The following is a 17,777-nucleotide window of genomic DNA, read 5'->3' as shown; positions in this document are numbered from 1 at the left end:
TAAAAATTAGTGGTGTGCGTGGTTTATCGGTTTTTGTTCGTTTTTCGTCGGTATATTAAACAATTAAGAATTCGGTAGCTGACATTGGTCGCCAAAGTGTCATGTTTTGACAATCTGGCGACCAATGTCAGTTCGGAATATATTACCTTTTTATGTGTACTGTGCTGAAAGACTACCCGTAATTGTTGGAACGAATTTCAAAAACTAATTTTATTTTTCGAAAATTTTTCCAAATAAAAATAATTTTTGTTCTGCTGTAAAAACATTCTTATACTCCACAAAGTGCATTTTATCAAATTACACTTTGAGAGGCACTGAACTTCTATCCATCAGCAACATAATCCACAATCCACACACTACTCACTCGGATGGTCTCTTTTTTTCTTACACCATCAAAGCAAAAAATTCATCGGCCATGTTGGTTTTCTAAGTCTATCTTTTTCCCTTCCACTTACCAAAACAAAAGTAAACATGTTACACACATGCTATTTGACATTCCTCCATTACATTGTTATTCGTTAAATCCTTTTTTCTGCTCTTCAATTCTTATCCACCCGCATAATTTTGACATTACACCCTGAAACGCTGAAAAATACAAATTCAACCGTTTTTCTTTTCAATTCATCATCTTTATAATTCTCTATACTCTGCCGCTGGTCGTTTTCCGTTTGTTGTTATGCTCCATTGATTCATTTAACGAACAAAAAACCCCTACAAAACTAAAAAAGAGCTGCGTATGTTTGATGCGCAGAAATTATACAAAAAAAATATCTCTCTCATTTTCTCAAATCTCCTCAATTCACAAAAGAAGACAACACCAAAGCGCAAGCAACAAGAATAAAATACAAAAAAAAAAAAACTTCAACCACAAAACAGACACGACAAGAAATCATCTACACAAAACGCAATCCACAAAAATTCAACTCAACTCTCTCGCTCATTCAATTCCAAATGTCAGTCTACCGTTTGTCGCAGTGCTGTGTTGATTGGAAGACCGCAAAGTACTAGCAAAATAATCTACTACACTTTTTTTTTCCAATTAAAATTGTAGAAGAAAATTCAATACAAAAAAGAAAAACTCTTTTTTTTCCCAGCAAAATAATGTCCTCTCTCAAGTTCATTCAATTTTAAACTCAATTAAATAAAATCTCTGCGAGAAAAAGAAAAAAAGGGTTGGTTTAAAGAGATTTTTATTTTTATTTTTATGTGTTTTTGTTTGAGATTTGATTCAATCGACAAATAAATGCCAAAGAAGGAATACAATTTTCACAGTTAAATAACAAATCAAGAATCAAGTGGAAAAACGAATAAAAAAAAAGTGGAGAAAAAAAATCTCATGTTTCTCTCAGATCGACAGCCTCTTTTCAGAGTAACCAGAGTGTACCCGTAAAGAGTATTTTTTTTTTTTCTAAACCCGTACCCGCACCTGTACCCGTCGTACCTTAACCAAACCGAATTGAACGAACCAAACGAGAGCACCAGCAGTTAAAGTGCCGTGAAAAAAGTTTAAAAATAAAAATAAAGATTCTCATGCGTCGCCTTGCTTTTAGGTGCCTCTTGAATCTTCTGAGAATCTTGTGCTGGTGCGGTGCGGAGTGTTGTTTCTGTTGCCTTTGCCTTGTCTGTTGTTGTTTTTGTTGTAATTCTGTTCTGTGAGACTCGGACGACTGTGATTTTTCGCTTCCCATAAATTTTTCTTCGATTTTTTCTGATTCTGTATTTTATTTACCGCCGCCAACCGACCGACTGCCCGCCACTGACAAAAAATCTCATTGTTCTTTCCCCAAAAACAACTTCTGTCTCTTTAATTCAGCATCTTTTCTGCTCGTCTCTTGGTGGTCTTGTAAAATTTTCTTTTATTTAAATTTTTATGTAAAAGAATTTCTCGTGCATTTTTTTTTTTTCGATGTAAAAAACAAGGAAAACTTTATTTTATTCTATATTCCTTGCTTCTTATGTGATTTTTTTGTTTCTCCTTTTATTTGTTCTTCTTGATTCTCACTCATCTCAAAAATGCACACCCCATGCCGCGGAATGTGTTGGTTCTAGTTGGTGATTTATTTCGGGAAATTACCTATCCAAAAAAAAATTGTGTTTATTTTGTTTTCTTTAATTATTTGTGATTCAAGTTTTGCATTAAAATTTTGAAAGGAAATAAAATATCCTTAAAAACTTGTGAGAATCTATTTGATGTCCTTTTTTGAAAAGAGAAAAATAAAAACTCAATAAAGGTACAATTTGAAGAATTTTTTCTATTCTACCCACAAAGTGCGAAGGACTTTTCTTCTAAAATCTTCTTTAAATTTACGAGAAGATTCTGTGTGTTTCATTGTTTTCGTATATTTTTCGAAAAGAAAAATTAAATGAAAATATTAGTCCTAAAAAGTGAAAATATTTTTTAAAATTAGAAAAATCATTAACATGAGCATTTGTGGTAAATTTATATTTGTTTTATCGAATTTCCCAAAAATCTGTAGGCTCTTCGTAGGGATTTGGTGTTTTTTTTTTTTTTTTTATTTTTGTCGGAGAAGAGGTTCCACGCAGCATCCATTTCAAGTGTTAACAGATGAGGAATTCCACCTGAGTTGAATAATACATTTATTTTTGGTTAAATTGCAAAAAATTTAAGAACTTACATAAAAGTACAGAAATTTGTTCAGAAATTTTGTTCTTAAAAACTAAAAAGTTAAAGTCACTTTTATAATTTGAAAAATGATGTTTTTATGATATGAGCACTTAAAAATCGCAAAGCTATGTTATCAGCATTTCTTACTTAATTTTCACTTTCTTAAAATTTTAAAACGCTTTCCCGGAAATCGTTAAAGTTTGACATGTGCCATTATGCGATAGGTATACCGTATAGGTACATAGATATTCTTAGTTGCAAGGTTGTTGCAAGAATTTTTAGTTTCATGGTTAAATAAAGTTCAAATTCAGATTGATTTCAAAATGTTAATTTTTAAGCGGGAAATTGAAAATGTTGTGATTTAAATAAAGTTGACATAAATTCGAATTTCTTGAAACCTCAGAGAATTTTCACTGAAAGAAGCGAATCCTATTTAAATTTGTTTCCGAATAATTTACGGGAGATTTAAATGAACAAATTTGGTTTTAAATATGCTAAATGTTAGGAGTTCTCTGAAAAGTAAACTGCCTAATTGGAATCGGGAACAAATTTTTTAAAGCAATTTTCAGCTGCAATTTTATAGAATTTTTCGTTCCCTATATAAATGCATTTTGCGGGATATCACTGAAAGTGGGTGACCACATAGAGATCCCATTCGAAAAATTGAATGTCAGAGTTTTTGTGGATTTTAGGAGAAAAGTTGTTCGTGTTAGAAAGAATTTGCCTTGTTTATTTCGTTTAAATGTATGAAATGACTAAATCGCTATTGATTTCAAAATTCCAAGTTGTTGAAAAAAAGTTTTCTGTGGGAGATCTCACAATAATAATAATAATAATAATTTTAACTATATAAAGAAACAATAGAGCTGAATATTTAACAAAATATTAAATAATTAATATTAGTTTTTGGGCCAAATATAGATAATTTGAATGACTTTCTTGCTTCACTTTGTATTTAAAAAGATATTCAAAAGGTCGTCTTTAATTTAAATAGTATCTTAATTCATGATCATGATGGTACAATGGGTGGATACAAACATTTTAAACATTAAAGTGAAAATCATGCTCAAAAGTTTCCCTCTTAATTTATTTTGTATCAGAAATCAACCTTTCAATTCATATGATTTATTATTCCGTGGAGTTAAATTTGGAGGAAGATACACGATGGCAAAAAATAAAATTCGCAGGAAAAAATTTTCCCGGAAAAGAAATCCCTTTATTCACGATAAGAATAACTTCTAGAGGAAAAATTCAGGGAAACAAAAAGTATCTGTTTTTCATAATTTTTATCGATTCTTAATAAAGCGCATTGCAATAGGTAGAAATACAAAAATTTATCGATGGGAGATATCCCGATTAAAAACTTTGCTTTGCAAACCTAAATGATACTCAAAAGTTTCTCTCATAACTTGTAGGACTCAAAAACACTTCTTCGGAAGAACTTATTTTGTAAAATAAAAATTCGTGATAGCACGCAATAGCAGAATAGATTTCGCAGGAAAAACAAATCGCTCCAGCGACAAGAAGGTTTCTTGAAAGATTTGGATTCGATCTTTTAAATGTAAATCCTCTCTAAAAAGTTGATCAATACTACGCTTCCGGTATCGCTTAAAACCGAAGTGATTTGATAGATAATATTTATTCCACCAAAATTGAATAAGTAAAAAACTATTAACTAACCTGGTGTTTTTAAAGAACACATAGAAAAATTACTTATTTAAGTAGATAAATGTTCAAGTTTTAAAATTTTTTAAATTATTAAAACTAAATAAAATTGTTTTTAAACTAGTGAAGATTAAAGGCTTGGCCACACTGGAGGGTATGCGGTAGCGGTGAGGGTACTTGTATGAAAAAAATTCCAAACTGACACATCAACGTTCAGGTGTGGAATTTTTTTAGTACAAATATCGTTACCGCTATACCGCATACCCTCCGGTGTGGCCAAGCCTTAACAGTTAAAATAAAAGTGCTGATAGTTTCAATGGAATGTACTAATTAATTTTTTTTAAAATAAACTAAAGAAATTTCATGCAAAATAAGATGCTTTTCAATTTTTCAACAATAACATTTTTCTTGACAGTTGAAAACTTTGTAATTTTGCTATAATGTTGCTATAATGCCCCAAAATTATGCATTTTTATAAAAAGTAAATCAAACATACTAAAAGTCATTATCATTGTTCTTTGCGTGCCTAAAATATTGTCTGACACCTAAAATACTTCATGTCATCTAAACAATGAAAAATCCCCTTTTCATCTTATTTTCCAATGATATTAATTTTCACTTAATCTATGTACCATGCCAACGACCGTCTACCTAAGTAAATATTTTCTACAAAGCCTTACTCTACATACAGTTCAATAGTCAAGCTAAATACAAAAAAAAGTTATATATTGACATATTGAGAAATAATTTGAGTTTCAACCCCCGTGATGTAATAACACGATGGACGTTGTACTAAGGGTGCATCTGCTGATGAAACTGAAGCTGTGATGTCTTCATACTTATATTGGTCGTCTGTGTTATATGACTTTGAACATCATGTAATTGCTTCAGTATGAACAGTTGTTAAATTTCTCTCGGGTAATTTTTCAAATTTTTTTGCGTACGTCCGAGGGTTGATGTAGACGATTTTTTTTTGTTCCAAATTTATATAGATTTTTGGTGGAAGTTATTTTATGGGTTCCGGTTTGGGTATTCATTTCCTTTTTTGGAATTTATGAATATTCTTAATATAGTAAAGCACATCTGTAGAACCAATTAAGTGTTGTTTTTGAAAAAATATCTCAAAATTCTGAGAATAAGGAAAACATCTAATACCTACCTGCTTGTGACTTAAATTTAATAATGAAAAAGAATTTTTACCAAAATGTTTGTCATGAAAACCCAAGAAAACGAAGATATACGGTATGTTTTGGCCGATTTTTTAAATTACTGAAGATTTCATTTAAAATCTTATTTAACTTATCCAAACTTGGTACTGAAAATTATGTAAGTTCATACTGAAAAAAAAAAAATATGAAATACGTGTTTGGATTATGAGCTTGTTGTAGGCACACCATTAAACAAATATATCACGTTACGCCTACCGAAAATATAAATACATACCTAATGTATAACTCCTCTACCTTAACCATACCAAAAAGCAATTTATCACTTGTCACCAAACCAATTTGACTTGTTTCTTCATTTCATTTGGAATTCTTGTTAGAAAGTGAAACCCAGAAAATATTTTATGTAACTCTATATATTTTTAATTGGTATTCAAGATGTGACTTTATTTGAACCTTAGCCATGCATGCTAGAAGTCGAAACTAAATAAAGCATCTTTACTGTTTTATCTGACAGAAACTTTTTTTAGTATTTCTGATTTTCTTTCTTCACTTTTGAGTCGAAGAAATAGATAACATAGACTATTTTTTTTTTAGAATAAATTGATAGAAAATTAAAAAATAGCCTTGTTAAATGAATTGTAAATTAAGACAGAAAAATGCATATTTTGAACATGAACATGGTTTTGTGTTCATTCGCAGCAATTTTATCGTGAAAATAGTTCATAATTTCATGGCTTCTGTTGTGATTTAGAAAATTTGAAAGTTTGCAATATTGAAACAATACCAATTTGTTTTTCTCTATTGCTGGTACTGCTACAAACATGCAGAAATGCCTAAATTGCTGAAGAACTTATTTTGTGTATTTCATCTGTGAAAGATCTTCCTAAACTAATATTGAAGATTTTATTAAGTTTTAGAAATACCCGTAAAAAACCTTAATTTTAGTTTGGTCACGAAAAAAAGACATGAGTGTAAAACCAGGCGTACAACTTACTTACTTACTCTTCAGACCTATTACGTACTATGCAGGAGGCTCCAATGTGGAACCTAGCTTCCAAAGGTTATTCTATGCGTTTCAGAATAGTTTTTTTTTTTTCTAGAAACTGCAAGCAAAACTCAAATTAACCTCCAGTGTTTGCACTTTGTCAAGTACATAATTTGTATAAAAATTTTTGGGGACTATTTAAGTTCCTAATTTTCGAAAGAATAAATTTTTCTAAAAGAATTCGATTTAACTTCTATGGATTTCCATAAATTTGTTCAAAACGATTTAAAAATATGCTCTACTTTCACAAAAAAAATAATGAAAAAGAATGGAAATATCTTCAAAAGACTAAAAATACTAGAAAGTCAATAAATTAGTCAACCATTGTTACATGAATGTTTCTTTCAAAATCATATTCATTCACAAAAATAAAATCAAGACAAATTGTAATAATTTTATGAATTACCTAGCCAGAGTACGTACCTACTTCATGAATATAAAAGTACAAAATACTCTTGAATAAACCACTTATCTCATCTCCCCCCATCCAATTAAATGATCAAAATAAGAAAAAAAAAAAAAAAAAATGAAATACAAAAAACAGATACAATTTCCTAATCTTTTTGAATTGACTTCTATTTATATGAGTTACAAATACAAAATAAATAAAAAAAACATTACATTCCCGCATAAGATCAGCTTTATTGAACCTATAATGCTTTTGAATGAGATAAGCCATCTACGACACTCAAGTTGAGAAACACTTTCGTTAAGTGCTTATATACCGCGCTGCCGCCACTCAGAAAAAAAAAAATCCAAACAAAATCTATAAATTCTATCTTCCATTTTCGGTTTAATCGGTTTTGTTTTTCTCCTGTCTTGTTTGGTTAAAGCTTTAAGTGTCGTCGTATCTACTTTTTCAAATCTCTCTTGAAAACCCCATAAATAAACAATATCTTCCCCAAATAACCAGTATCAAAGCTTAATTTTTGAAAAATTGTCAAATTTCCCTCATACACATAAACTCTTATGACCATTTTTCTTTTTTTTTTTTTGTTGGTTTTGAAAAATTTATGAATCAAATTGTTTCATTAATAAAAAATTACACAGGAGACTGGATTTCATTCGGCAAGCAAATAAAAATTCCTCTCATCTGGTAACACTTGTGTTTTTTTTCCCTTTTTTTTAACATTCTCTACCCTTCAGATTCACGAAGGGATGAATATTGTTGTAATAATAAAAAAAAGAAGAGAATTGGTAAAAAAAAATAACTGGAATCTCCCACATGATGCAGAAAGCAGAAGATGAAGATTTTTCCCATTTTTATTCCCTCTTGTCTTTCTCGTACATTTTTAATAGACCTCTTTCTCTGTCGTGCGCGTTGCAGACCATCATCATAATAATATTTTCGGTTCGAATTCTTGTTTTTCCTCCTTTCTTTTGATTCTCACAGGACACCACACAAATAAAAAAAAAAAATAACAACAGCTAGGCCAGGGCAGCACGAGCCCCATGCCATCAATTCAGTACTAAAAAAGGACATTAAAATAAAAATAAAAAAAAAAATTGAATGACACACATGCAAAGATCACATACAGCATCCACCCCTAAAAAAGAAACGTCGACCATCATACTCTCAACTAATACCAATAAATAAATCAAATCTTCTCTCTCATTTTCTCTTACTCTCTCTCAATCTCTCGCTCAATCCTCCATCCACAATTGGCAATGTTGTCAAATTTATTTTATTTCCCATCAATTCACTTGTTTCTTCGTTATTTTTTGTTGTTGTTGTTTTTTGTTTTTCATCATTTTTTTTATTGAATTTCTCCCTTATTTTTTTTTTTTACAGTGTAATCCAAAAGTAATAAAGAAAAATATAAATCAAAATAAATCTTTGAAAATTTGTGCCAAAATATATAGAAAAAAAATAAAGAAAGTGTGGTGCGTTTGAATCAAAAAAAAAAAAAACGTACAAAGAAAGTAAAATAGAATAAAAAAAAAAGTGAAAATAAAAAATAAAATAATATATTGCCCTCTAATATTTGAAGAGAAAGCAGCCTAAATAAAAATACAAACAAAAAGGATATAAGGCATATACGAAAGCATCCTTTTTGCGCTATTTGCCGTTTCATCGTTTTTTGCCCCCGTCGCTTGTCGTCGTTTATAATATCGTCGTCATCGTAGACATACCTACACAAAAAGTCGCAGTCTTGGGTTTTTCGTCTTCTTCGTCTTGATTGTGTCGACGACGTCATTTCTACGAAAGGACATCGTCTGCTGCCAGTTTGAATATTCTTTTCTCTTCTCTTCATCTTCTTATCTTTGGTCTTCTTTTTCCCCCCAAAAGGTTAATAAAAAGCCGTCAAACTGTGGGGCTCAGGGGCATTTTTCCTTCCTCCGCAAGGAATGTATTATCCGGTAAGTTGATATGAATAAAAAGAAAAAAATATATGTATATACACAAAAAACTATTTTCTAAAGGATATGCATCCTTGTCTTGTCTATTTTAGCTTTTCTTCTATTTTTTTTTTGTTTTGCGTTTTCAGTGTGAGCTATCCTATAGATATAAAAACATATTGAATGCAGTAATATTTATCGTATCTTTTTGCCACTTCTTGAGAATAGATCAGAGGTTAGGTAAATGTTTGAGTAGCTCCTAAACTTAAGCCTCCACGATGGTTATTTTTTCGAAGTTAGGGTGGTAGAGTGTTTAAATGGGGGATGAAATTTGGATATAAGAGAATATACCTAAGGTATTGTGGTGCTATGAAGTTTTTATTCATTCGTCTTAGTTTATTTTTTTTTTACTTGTTTTGCTGCGAATAATGGACATAAAAGCAGGTGAAGTAGTGTTGATGAATATTTTGTTTGGATTAAGTGCTAGCACTTATCGTTCGTCGTGAATAAATAAAATTAAAAGCTTTTTCGTGGGACTTGAAATAAAATATGTTGATAGATAGGGGTTGAAATTGAAGTTTTTATTTTTTTTATAAAGGTGAAGGTAAATTTCAAAAGGCAAAATAGAGTTGATATATAAAATATTAACACAACTTCATTGAAAAAATGCAAAAAATATACTTAAAGAACGGAAATTAACATATACATGTATTAAGGAGCGAGTTTTCAACCGAAAATAAAAAAAAAGTTTAATTGCTACTTTCAAAATTTTAAGTTTATAATAATAACGTGTTTCTCGTGATATTTCCTAATTTTAAGTCTATTTGCCGTTAATTTGACGTTGTTAAGAAATTGGTCGATCACCTTTTTTCCAATATTAATTTGTATGGTAGTAAATTTGACGTTAATTTGTCACAAATTGGACATCAATTTTCCATCAAATTGGCAGAAATTTGACCTTAATTACTCGTAAGTTATACGTTAGTCTGTCGTCAATTTGACTTGAAGTTAATTAGCTGTAAATTTGACGTTAGAAGTCTGTCATTAGCAGGGATAGGATCTTGTGGACCTTAAAACTTAAAAAAAGGCAAAATAAAACTCCCAAAAAGGCATAAAAATTAATTGTAGTAATTTGAACAATCATGATTTTTTTTTAAATTTCAGGTAACATGCGCCTGTGATTGTCCCTTAAGAGTACTTTAAAGGGGCTAAAAGAATTCTCTACATCTGTAGAAACGAGTTGAGTCGAATTAAAGTACTTTTTTTTTCGAGGGTGCTGTTTTCAAATCAGTTTATTCTTTTTTTCTATCTTTTTTCGTTGCTGAGATATTTACGTATTGTTTGACGTAAACACCAAATTTTAGCATTTACGTCAAAATTTTTATTGCAATTTATAAAAATTTTGAGAATTGTTTTGACATATATACGTCGATGTTTTTTTTTTGACGTACAAACGTGTATGAACAAAAGAAACTTCTGATTTTCATGGCGTATACGGCAAACTCATTTTGGACAAAAATTTAAATATTTTGAATACTAAACGAATTTCAGATGTCCAATTACATGTATGTAGAAAAGATAAATTTTAACTATGTATATATTAACTGAAAATCAAAAAATGCCGTATACGGCTCTTAAATACTAGGCCGACGATATGCATACATGAATATTGTAAATTGAGTAAATCCTAGTAGGTACGCAGCTGAAGCGAAACGAAATTTTCCATACAAAATTTCCCATACGAAATTTTCACGAAATTTTGAACGAAATTAAATTTGTTTTGTTTTTGCTTATTTTCTGATGTTTTTTCTTGAATTTTTTTATTTGTGGTATTTTTTCTTTAATATGTTCGCTATTGACTTTGGAGACTTCAAAATTTTTCGTTTCGCTTCAGCTGCGTACTAGGCGTAAGTTAGCTTGAGTAGTTAGCTTTTGAACGTGTCGGTTGCCGGCCGCGCAATAGAACGTAGAAGGCAATAAATGGTAGCAATAGCAGACAAACAAGTTGCATAGGTAGATCTTTTCACTCGAATTTGTTTGTGTGGGATAATTAGTGAATACTAAATATGGATATTCAGGCCTATCGAGGTATCCGTTCGGAGAAACGATGGCCCGTTCCGATCGGAACTTACATATCTTTCAAGGTATCCACTTCTGAACAAAAAAATAAAGTATACAATCGCATTCATTTGACACATGTGTCAGCGCGATTTATTCAATAAATAAAAATCCTTGTGATGCTCAAGTCTTCTTAATTTCAACCAACCTCTCTTGCTATTTCCATTTTTATATTTCTTTCTGTGAAATTCCACTTTTCTTAAAATATTCCGCAACTATTTCATGTCGGAGAATTTCCGATGAAATTCAAAGCACAACTGTCAAAAAATCTTTGTTGAACACACTTCATCGCAATGCGTTGATAGGCGCCTAGTTTCATCGGAAGATTCTCCGATATTTCAATCGGAACGGATACCTCGATAGAAAATTTCTCCGAACGGATACCTCGATAGGGCTGATTATATTGAGAAAGTAATATATTGAGTAAATTATCTTTTTGTTTGTATATTTGAGTGTTTTGTGTGTAGGCATTACTTTAAAGACGCTAAAAAGATAAAAAACATAGAAAAAGGCAAAAAAAAGGCAATAACAGGAGAAAAGGCAAAAAAAGGCAATAACGAAAGAAAAGGCAAAAAAAAGGCAAAATAAAATACATATATTTGGCACTAGGGGGACGTGAAACGTGTTTGTTTTTAATCTATAATGTCGTAGGATTAAGCAAGAAAAAAGGCAAATTCCACAACATCCTATCCCTGGTCATTAGGTAGTTTGAAGTAGATTTAGGGTTAGTTTTTTTGTAAATTTTAAGTTAACTTTTCGTATATTTGACGTCAGAAATTTTACCTCAGTTAGTAGTAAATTATACGTTAGTCTATTGTAAATTTGACGTAAAATTGAGCTTAAGTTTTTGTTTTTCTGTCTTAAATTTGAATCAATTTGACATTCATTTGTTACAAATTTGACGTTAATTTTTCGTAATTTTACTTTAATTTGTCGTAAATTTTACATCAATTTGACAGAAATTTGGTCTTTTAGTAAATTGAACGCCAATAAGGTAGGTACTCAGAAACCTAAATAAGGTTGTTAATATACCGTAATCTTTCGTAAATTTGAAGTTGGTAAAAAACGCGTAAATGTAAGACATGAATTTGATAGTAATTTGTCCTAAATTTGACGACAACTAGCAGCTACTTTTAGATTGATTCGTAACTTGAGGTAAAGTGATGAAAAATTTTACGTCGTATATTTGGCTTTGTTTTTTTTTGTACATTTTTACGTTTGTAGTATTTTTTTTAGAAATTTATATTTACGATATAAGTTGCTATAAGTTTGATGTTATTTCGTAAATTTAACGTTATTTTGTAGTAAATCGTTGTACGCGACTTCTTGTTTTTTTGTGTGCCGGTGGTGTCATCAATAAATGAGTAAACATAATCAAATATTTAAAAACCGAAACAAAAAATCGCAGGGTTGTTCACTACTAAATGCAATGTATTCTTTTGATAATTTATGGTTCAAATTAACGAAGTTGTCGCAAAGAATTTAAAGCCTCAAAAATTCCATAATCCAACTTCAACCAAATCAATTAATCATCAACTCAATGACATACAAAAAAAATGACGTAAAAAAAAGCACAAACAGAAAAGAAAGAAATTAAGATAATGATGTCGTCCGGAAATGAGAAATATTGAAGCACCAAACAAAAAAAAAAAAACGCATTTTCCACTAAGAAAGCAGCAAAAAGAAAGAAAAAAGCAACTTTTTCTATTCAGCACATTGTTTGCCAAATTAGTACGTTGTTCATCTCACCCAGTTTCCCAGGCACTTCCAAGGATATTTGTACAGATAATTAAAATGTTGATTGTCACAGGACTAATGTTTTTTTTTTTTTCTTCTCATTTTTTTGTTTGTTTTATGTTTCAACTAACCACAGTTGTTGTACGTGTGTACATAAATCTACTCTGTGACTCTGTAGTATATGTGTTTTGTTTTTCTATTGATGATAATATACCTACCTACCTTTAGCTTTAAAGAATAATATAGTCGTCGTCCATTTACCATTCTGGCGGTGTAATTATCCCACCAACCACTACCATCACACACACTACATATGAAATAAAATAAAAGGAATCCCAGAATTGATGTTTTTTTTTTTTTTGCTTTTTTGGTTCCAAGTTCTGTACTGGTCCTCCATAATTTTTTCCCCCTTGCTTTCTTTTGTTGAGAAATTGGTTCTTTTTCTGTTTTAATTACGCGCGCACATTCTCGACGATATGGCACTGTCGTTTTTGGTTTATTTTTTTTTCTGTTCTGTCAGAGTGTAGTGGCTACGGGTAAAAAAAAAAAAGATTCTCAAGGAGTTTTATGCCCGCACTCGAAAACACATGTGTAGCAACCAGCATGTTTTTTTTTTTTGTAATTTTATCCCATTCCAGTGCATTAAGATACATATTCTTCAATTGGATTTTTTTTTCTCATTAAACCAGTGCATTGGGTGCAACTGACGTTGCCGTCATCATTTTCCCATAATTAGGGTTGAAAATTTTATGACAGGGTGTTGGTACATGAGTTTTAATTATACCGAAAAAGTCTCACAAAATGTGATATATTTTCAGCTTTCTTGTTTTTTTTTTGTTGGTTTGTGTTGCTTGCTGGCTGATCTCATTTTCTTGGATGGATTATTGTGAAAAATTTCTTATAAAACATGTTTTGAAAAATCTTAAAATAAACAAAAACAAAAAAAAAACAGACGATAGCAGCCGGGCACAGACAGAACGACAGAACCAACAAACGGTCTACCACAACTCTTGAGTCTCTCGGATTCCTCATCAATCTCAATCACTTTCATTTTTTTTTTTAGTATTTCGTTGCTTTTGTTTCATATTTTTTTGATTTATTAAATTTTATATTTTTTTTTGTTGATTTTTTGGGTTCGCCGTGACGCTGTTTTTATTTTTTATTGAATTCTTTTCTTAAACTTTGAAGGAACTCTTCTTTTCTATTTTTTTTTAGAGAGAAAAATAAATTAAATGACACACGATTCGAAATTAGAACAAAGAGCAAAAATTATGTTTTTTTTTTAAATAAAAAAAAAAGAATGAATACAAAAAAAAAATTAGCATAAATTTAAAATTAGGCCGACTGAGTCATAAAATATGTGTTTCCGCATAAGAAATGCCACAGTTACGGTGGTTTCGTAACCGAATTTGTAGTAATTACAATTCGAAATTTTGTTGTAAAACTGCTTTTAAATAAAAAAAACTATTAAGATAAATTAGTTTAAGGCATTTTATCAAATTTCAAACAAATTAGAAAACTTCCTTAGCCAAAAATAGAAATATGGCTTTTAATTTCCGTTTTAAATTCTCTTTTTTTGTCTCATTTTGTTTTTTTTTTTTCTTTTTTATTTAGGAAGAACAAAAGTATCTCAAACTTTTTTTTTTTTCTTGCTCGTAAATAGTTGCGTGAGTCCCTCAGGTCGTTGGTCGGTTATTTGGATTTTTTTTTTCACTTTTTATTTCTCAAGCTTTTTTTTCTTTTTCGAGTTTTTTTATTGCGTATGGTAATTTTTATGTTTTTTTTTTTTTTTTGTATTTTTGTCTCTTCTCTTTCATCGTCTTATTTTATTTTTGATTTGACAAATACCTAAATAGTCAATTGAGACGAATTTAAGTTTTTTGAAGTGGTCATTCAGAGATAACATGATTTAGATGCAGGTAACAATCAAGTAGATTTATTTGAAGAGGTACAAAGTCGATAAAGAGGGCGAAAATTATTTGTTATTTTTTTTTTATTATTATTTTTGCATAATTTTAACGAAGCAATAAAAATGCCAAAGACATGAAAAAAGACATTGAATAAATCCAAAAGATTTTTGGAGTTTTTTTTTTTTTAAATAAAGTTGATTTTGATTTCAAAAAAGGTGAAAGACATTCATGCTGGAGGAATACTTAAATAGCCGGTTGTCAAGTACATTGTGAAATATCGGTTTAGTTTTACTTTTTTTTTTATTTGTATGTTTAAAAATGCGAGTCAATTTCAGCTAGCTTGAAAAATCCAAATTGTAGCACAGATAAAAATACTTAACATACCACAGCACATTATCATCATTGGAAAACTCACCATGGGCAGTCCAACATGAGACAACTCATCAAATTTATTTTGAGTTTAATTTACTTAGATGATCTTCTTTAAGAACTCCGATTAGTTGACTTAAAATAATAAAAATATTATCGAGTATGAAAATATTCTTTTTTTAAATACGTCACACTTCTGAGCTTAAGTTACAAACTAGGCTCAAATTGCCTTCAAGCTTCAAAACCGATTATAATTTATTAATCATACAAAACAAAGTGTGTAGGTATCAACACAATAATAATACATAATCGAATGCAATCAAAAATATACTAAATGCATCATAACTTTGTTGTGTTTTTTACTTGCGATATAGGTACTATATATCAAGTTATGCATTCGTACAAAAAAAAAAAAGTTGAGATAACATTTTACCATGACATTACGATGGTAGTCAATGCCAAAAAAGTGGGTCCCGGAAGTCCGTCTGTCTGTCTGTCAGTCTGTCAGTCTGTCAGTCTGTCAGTCTGTCAGTCTGTCAGTCTGTCAGTCTGTCAGTCTGTCAGTCTGTCAGTCTGTCAGTCTGTCAGTCTGTCAGTCTGTCAGTCTGTCAGTCTGTCAGTCTGTCAGTCTGTCAGTCTGTCAGTCTGTCAGTCTGTCAGTCTGTCAGTCTGTCAGTCTGTCAGTCTGTCAGTCTGTCAGTCTGTCAGTCTGTCAGTCTGTCAGTCTGTCAGTCTGTCTGTCTGTCTGTATAAGGAGCTACAGCCTAAACGGATGGACTGATTAATGTCAAACTTGGTATGTAGCATTATTTGGCGACTCTCCAGAGGGGTTTTTGGAATTAATTTTTTTGGACCAAAAATAACGGTACTTGTCATATATCGGTTCTAGTAAAATTGAAATATATCGAAAACGGCTCCAACGATTTTGTTTAAAAAATTCAAATGTTAGTTTTAAGCTAAGGTCTATCTTTCAATGAAAAAAATTTTTTTTTAAATCATTATTAACGGTACCTGCCATAGAATCGTTTTTTTCAAATCCGATTATCTCTTAAACTGCCTATTCGATTTCAACGAAACTTTTTGTGAAAAAGCATTTATACAATTTAAATATAAACCAAAAATAAAATTTCCAAAAAAATAATTTTTGGATTTAAAAAAAAAATTTAAAAATTTTTTTTTGAAAAATCAAATTTTCGAAAACGGGTCATGAAATTTTTTTGAAATTTTGTTTTTAGATGTTCATTAGTGATTTCTACAAAATGGCATACCAATTTTATTTTAAAACTTTTTTTCCAAAAAATTATTTATAAAAAATTAGTTTTTTAAAAAACGGCTCTAACGATTTTAAAAATTTTTTTTCTAAAAATGCATGTTAATATCTCAATCAAAACTGCATACTTGTTTTGGAGGGCAATTTAATTTCAGATTTTATTTTAATTTTTAAAAAAAACGAATTTTATTTTTTTTTTCCAAATTTCTGTATAAAAAGTCTTAAAAATTTAAGCAACTTTAACTCTAAGAGCAAGTTCGTGCGACCCAGTCGTGCATTTTATTTTTTTTCGTATCCACACACAACTAGACTAATTTCAGCATGTTTCACACCATTTAAAGTATTTTTTCCTTCTAATACGCAATCGTTATAAATGTACGAGTGTAAAAGCTACTGCAACATATTAATCACAAATGGCTAGGTAAACCAAAGAGAGACATAAAAAAATTATCTTCAATCCGACAAAGCTCATTAAATTCATAACAATAACAGTTATGTGATGATGAATAAGTGCTATTGCAAGATTTTGAACACAAAGTAGATATGTAGCGAGAAGCATAATATGCAATTTGTATTTGTAGTTGCATGGTATTATTTGTATGGAGGATTGTATGATACATAAATAGTAACGAGCTATAGTTTAACGATTAGTTAATATATAAACTAATGATTTGGTAAAATTAGTAAATAATTAAAAAAGGCTTTTTTGCAAAAAATGTAGTGCTGATAATCTCAAATTTTTTTTAATCAAAGCGATTTTCTTGAAAAGATGACAACAATTTTTATTATTTTTCCTTACAAAGCTTTAAAGAAACTGAAGCTTTAAAAGTTATCTTACCTTGTTTTGCCAACTTCCGGGTCATGAGAAAATTTCGTCAGCGTGTTGATATTGGTTATAGAATGCATTTGTAAGATTTCATTTTCAACAATTTCCATCTACTTTTAATAAAAAAAAAGATCCTCATAAAACCCTTTTAAGTAAGTCTAAATTGATCATTTTATAGCTTTATGTAATTTTTGCGTCCCTTCCAATCTGATAATAAAAAACATCCTTGAAACTCCAACACTTAATTTTATATACAAAAATTCTTACAAATCAGGGATCAATTTATCAAGAAGTGTACTCAACTTTAAATGACTTTGACAGTTTGAAGTAACAATGCCAGTCAGCCGTAGTCGTATCAGTCAGCAGTCATGTCGATCGAAACATTCTTGAAGGTCTAGTCATGCAGTTTATAAAATAAAAAAAATGAGATAAAGAGGTACAAGAGTGGTTGAACTTTAATCCGAACATGAACCTTAAAAAAATATAACATGTAAACGAATAATTGAAACCTTGAGCTCTGTACTCTTCTGTATAAACAGTTTTTTTTTTTTTATTAAATCAGCCTTGATTAATCTTCCTTTTGAAGTCAAAATATTTCAAAATACTTCATTTTAAAAGCTTGATTACTGTCAAATAACCTCCTCTCATTTTAACAACTGAAACGATCGTTAAATTAAACAAAAAAATCCAATCAAGGATTAT

General features: G+C 30.1%; 1 protein-coding gene and 1 long non-coding RNA gene across 32 annotated transcripts in view; one reads left to right on the top strand and one right to left on the bottom strand.

Annotated features, from left to right (window-relative positions):
- The window catches only part of LOC129909002 (protein elav-like), a 353,561-nt gene that overhangs the window by 113,200 nt on the left and 222,584 nt on the right, over window positions 1-17,777 (top strand). For 2 of the 31 annotated variants that reach the window (XM_055985913.1, XM_055985889.1), the window contains exons 1-2: window positions 1,023-1,172; window positions 8,298-8,866. The exons of 25 other annotated variants lie outside the window; for them this stretch is intronic. In XM_055985913.1, coding sequence (XP_055841888.1) covers window positions 8,855-8,866 — 12 coding nt within the window. In that variant the 5' untranslated portion in view covers window positions 1,023-1,172; window positions 8,298-8,854. Of the gene's footprint in view, window positions 1-311; window positions 1,002-1,022; window positions 1,839-8,297; window positions 8,867-17,777 lie in introns of those variants that run through there. 4 more of the 31 variants (XM_055985892.1, XM_055985891.1, XM_055985890.1 and 1 more) reach the window with 4 other exon arrangements.
- LOC129909007 (uncharacterized) lies at window positions 2,377-2,684 on the bottom strand. Its single transcript, XR_008771382.1, has 2 exons — window positions 2,637-2,684; window positions 2,377-2,580 (listed from the first exon to the last, which is right to left on the bottom strand). It is a non-coding gene; the product is annotated as an uncharacterized LOC129909007 (long non-coding RNA).

This window comes from Episyrphus balteatus, chromosome 2 (genome assembly GCF_945859705.1).
Source record: "Episyrphus balteatus chromosome 2, idEpiBalt1.1, whole genome shotgun sequence".
Taxonomy (NCBI): domain Eukaryota; kingdom Metazoa; phylum Arthropoda; class Insecta; order Diptera; family Syrphidae; genus Episyrphus; species Episyrphus balteatus.
The sequence above is the reverse complement of the archived record's forward strand: the minus strand, read 5'-3'. Positions and strand labels throughout refer to the sequence as shown.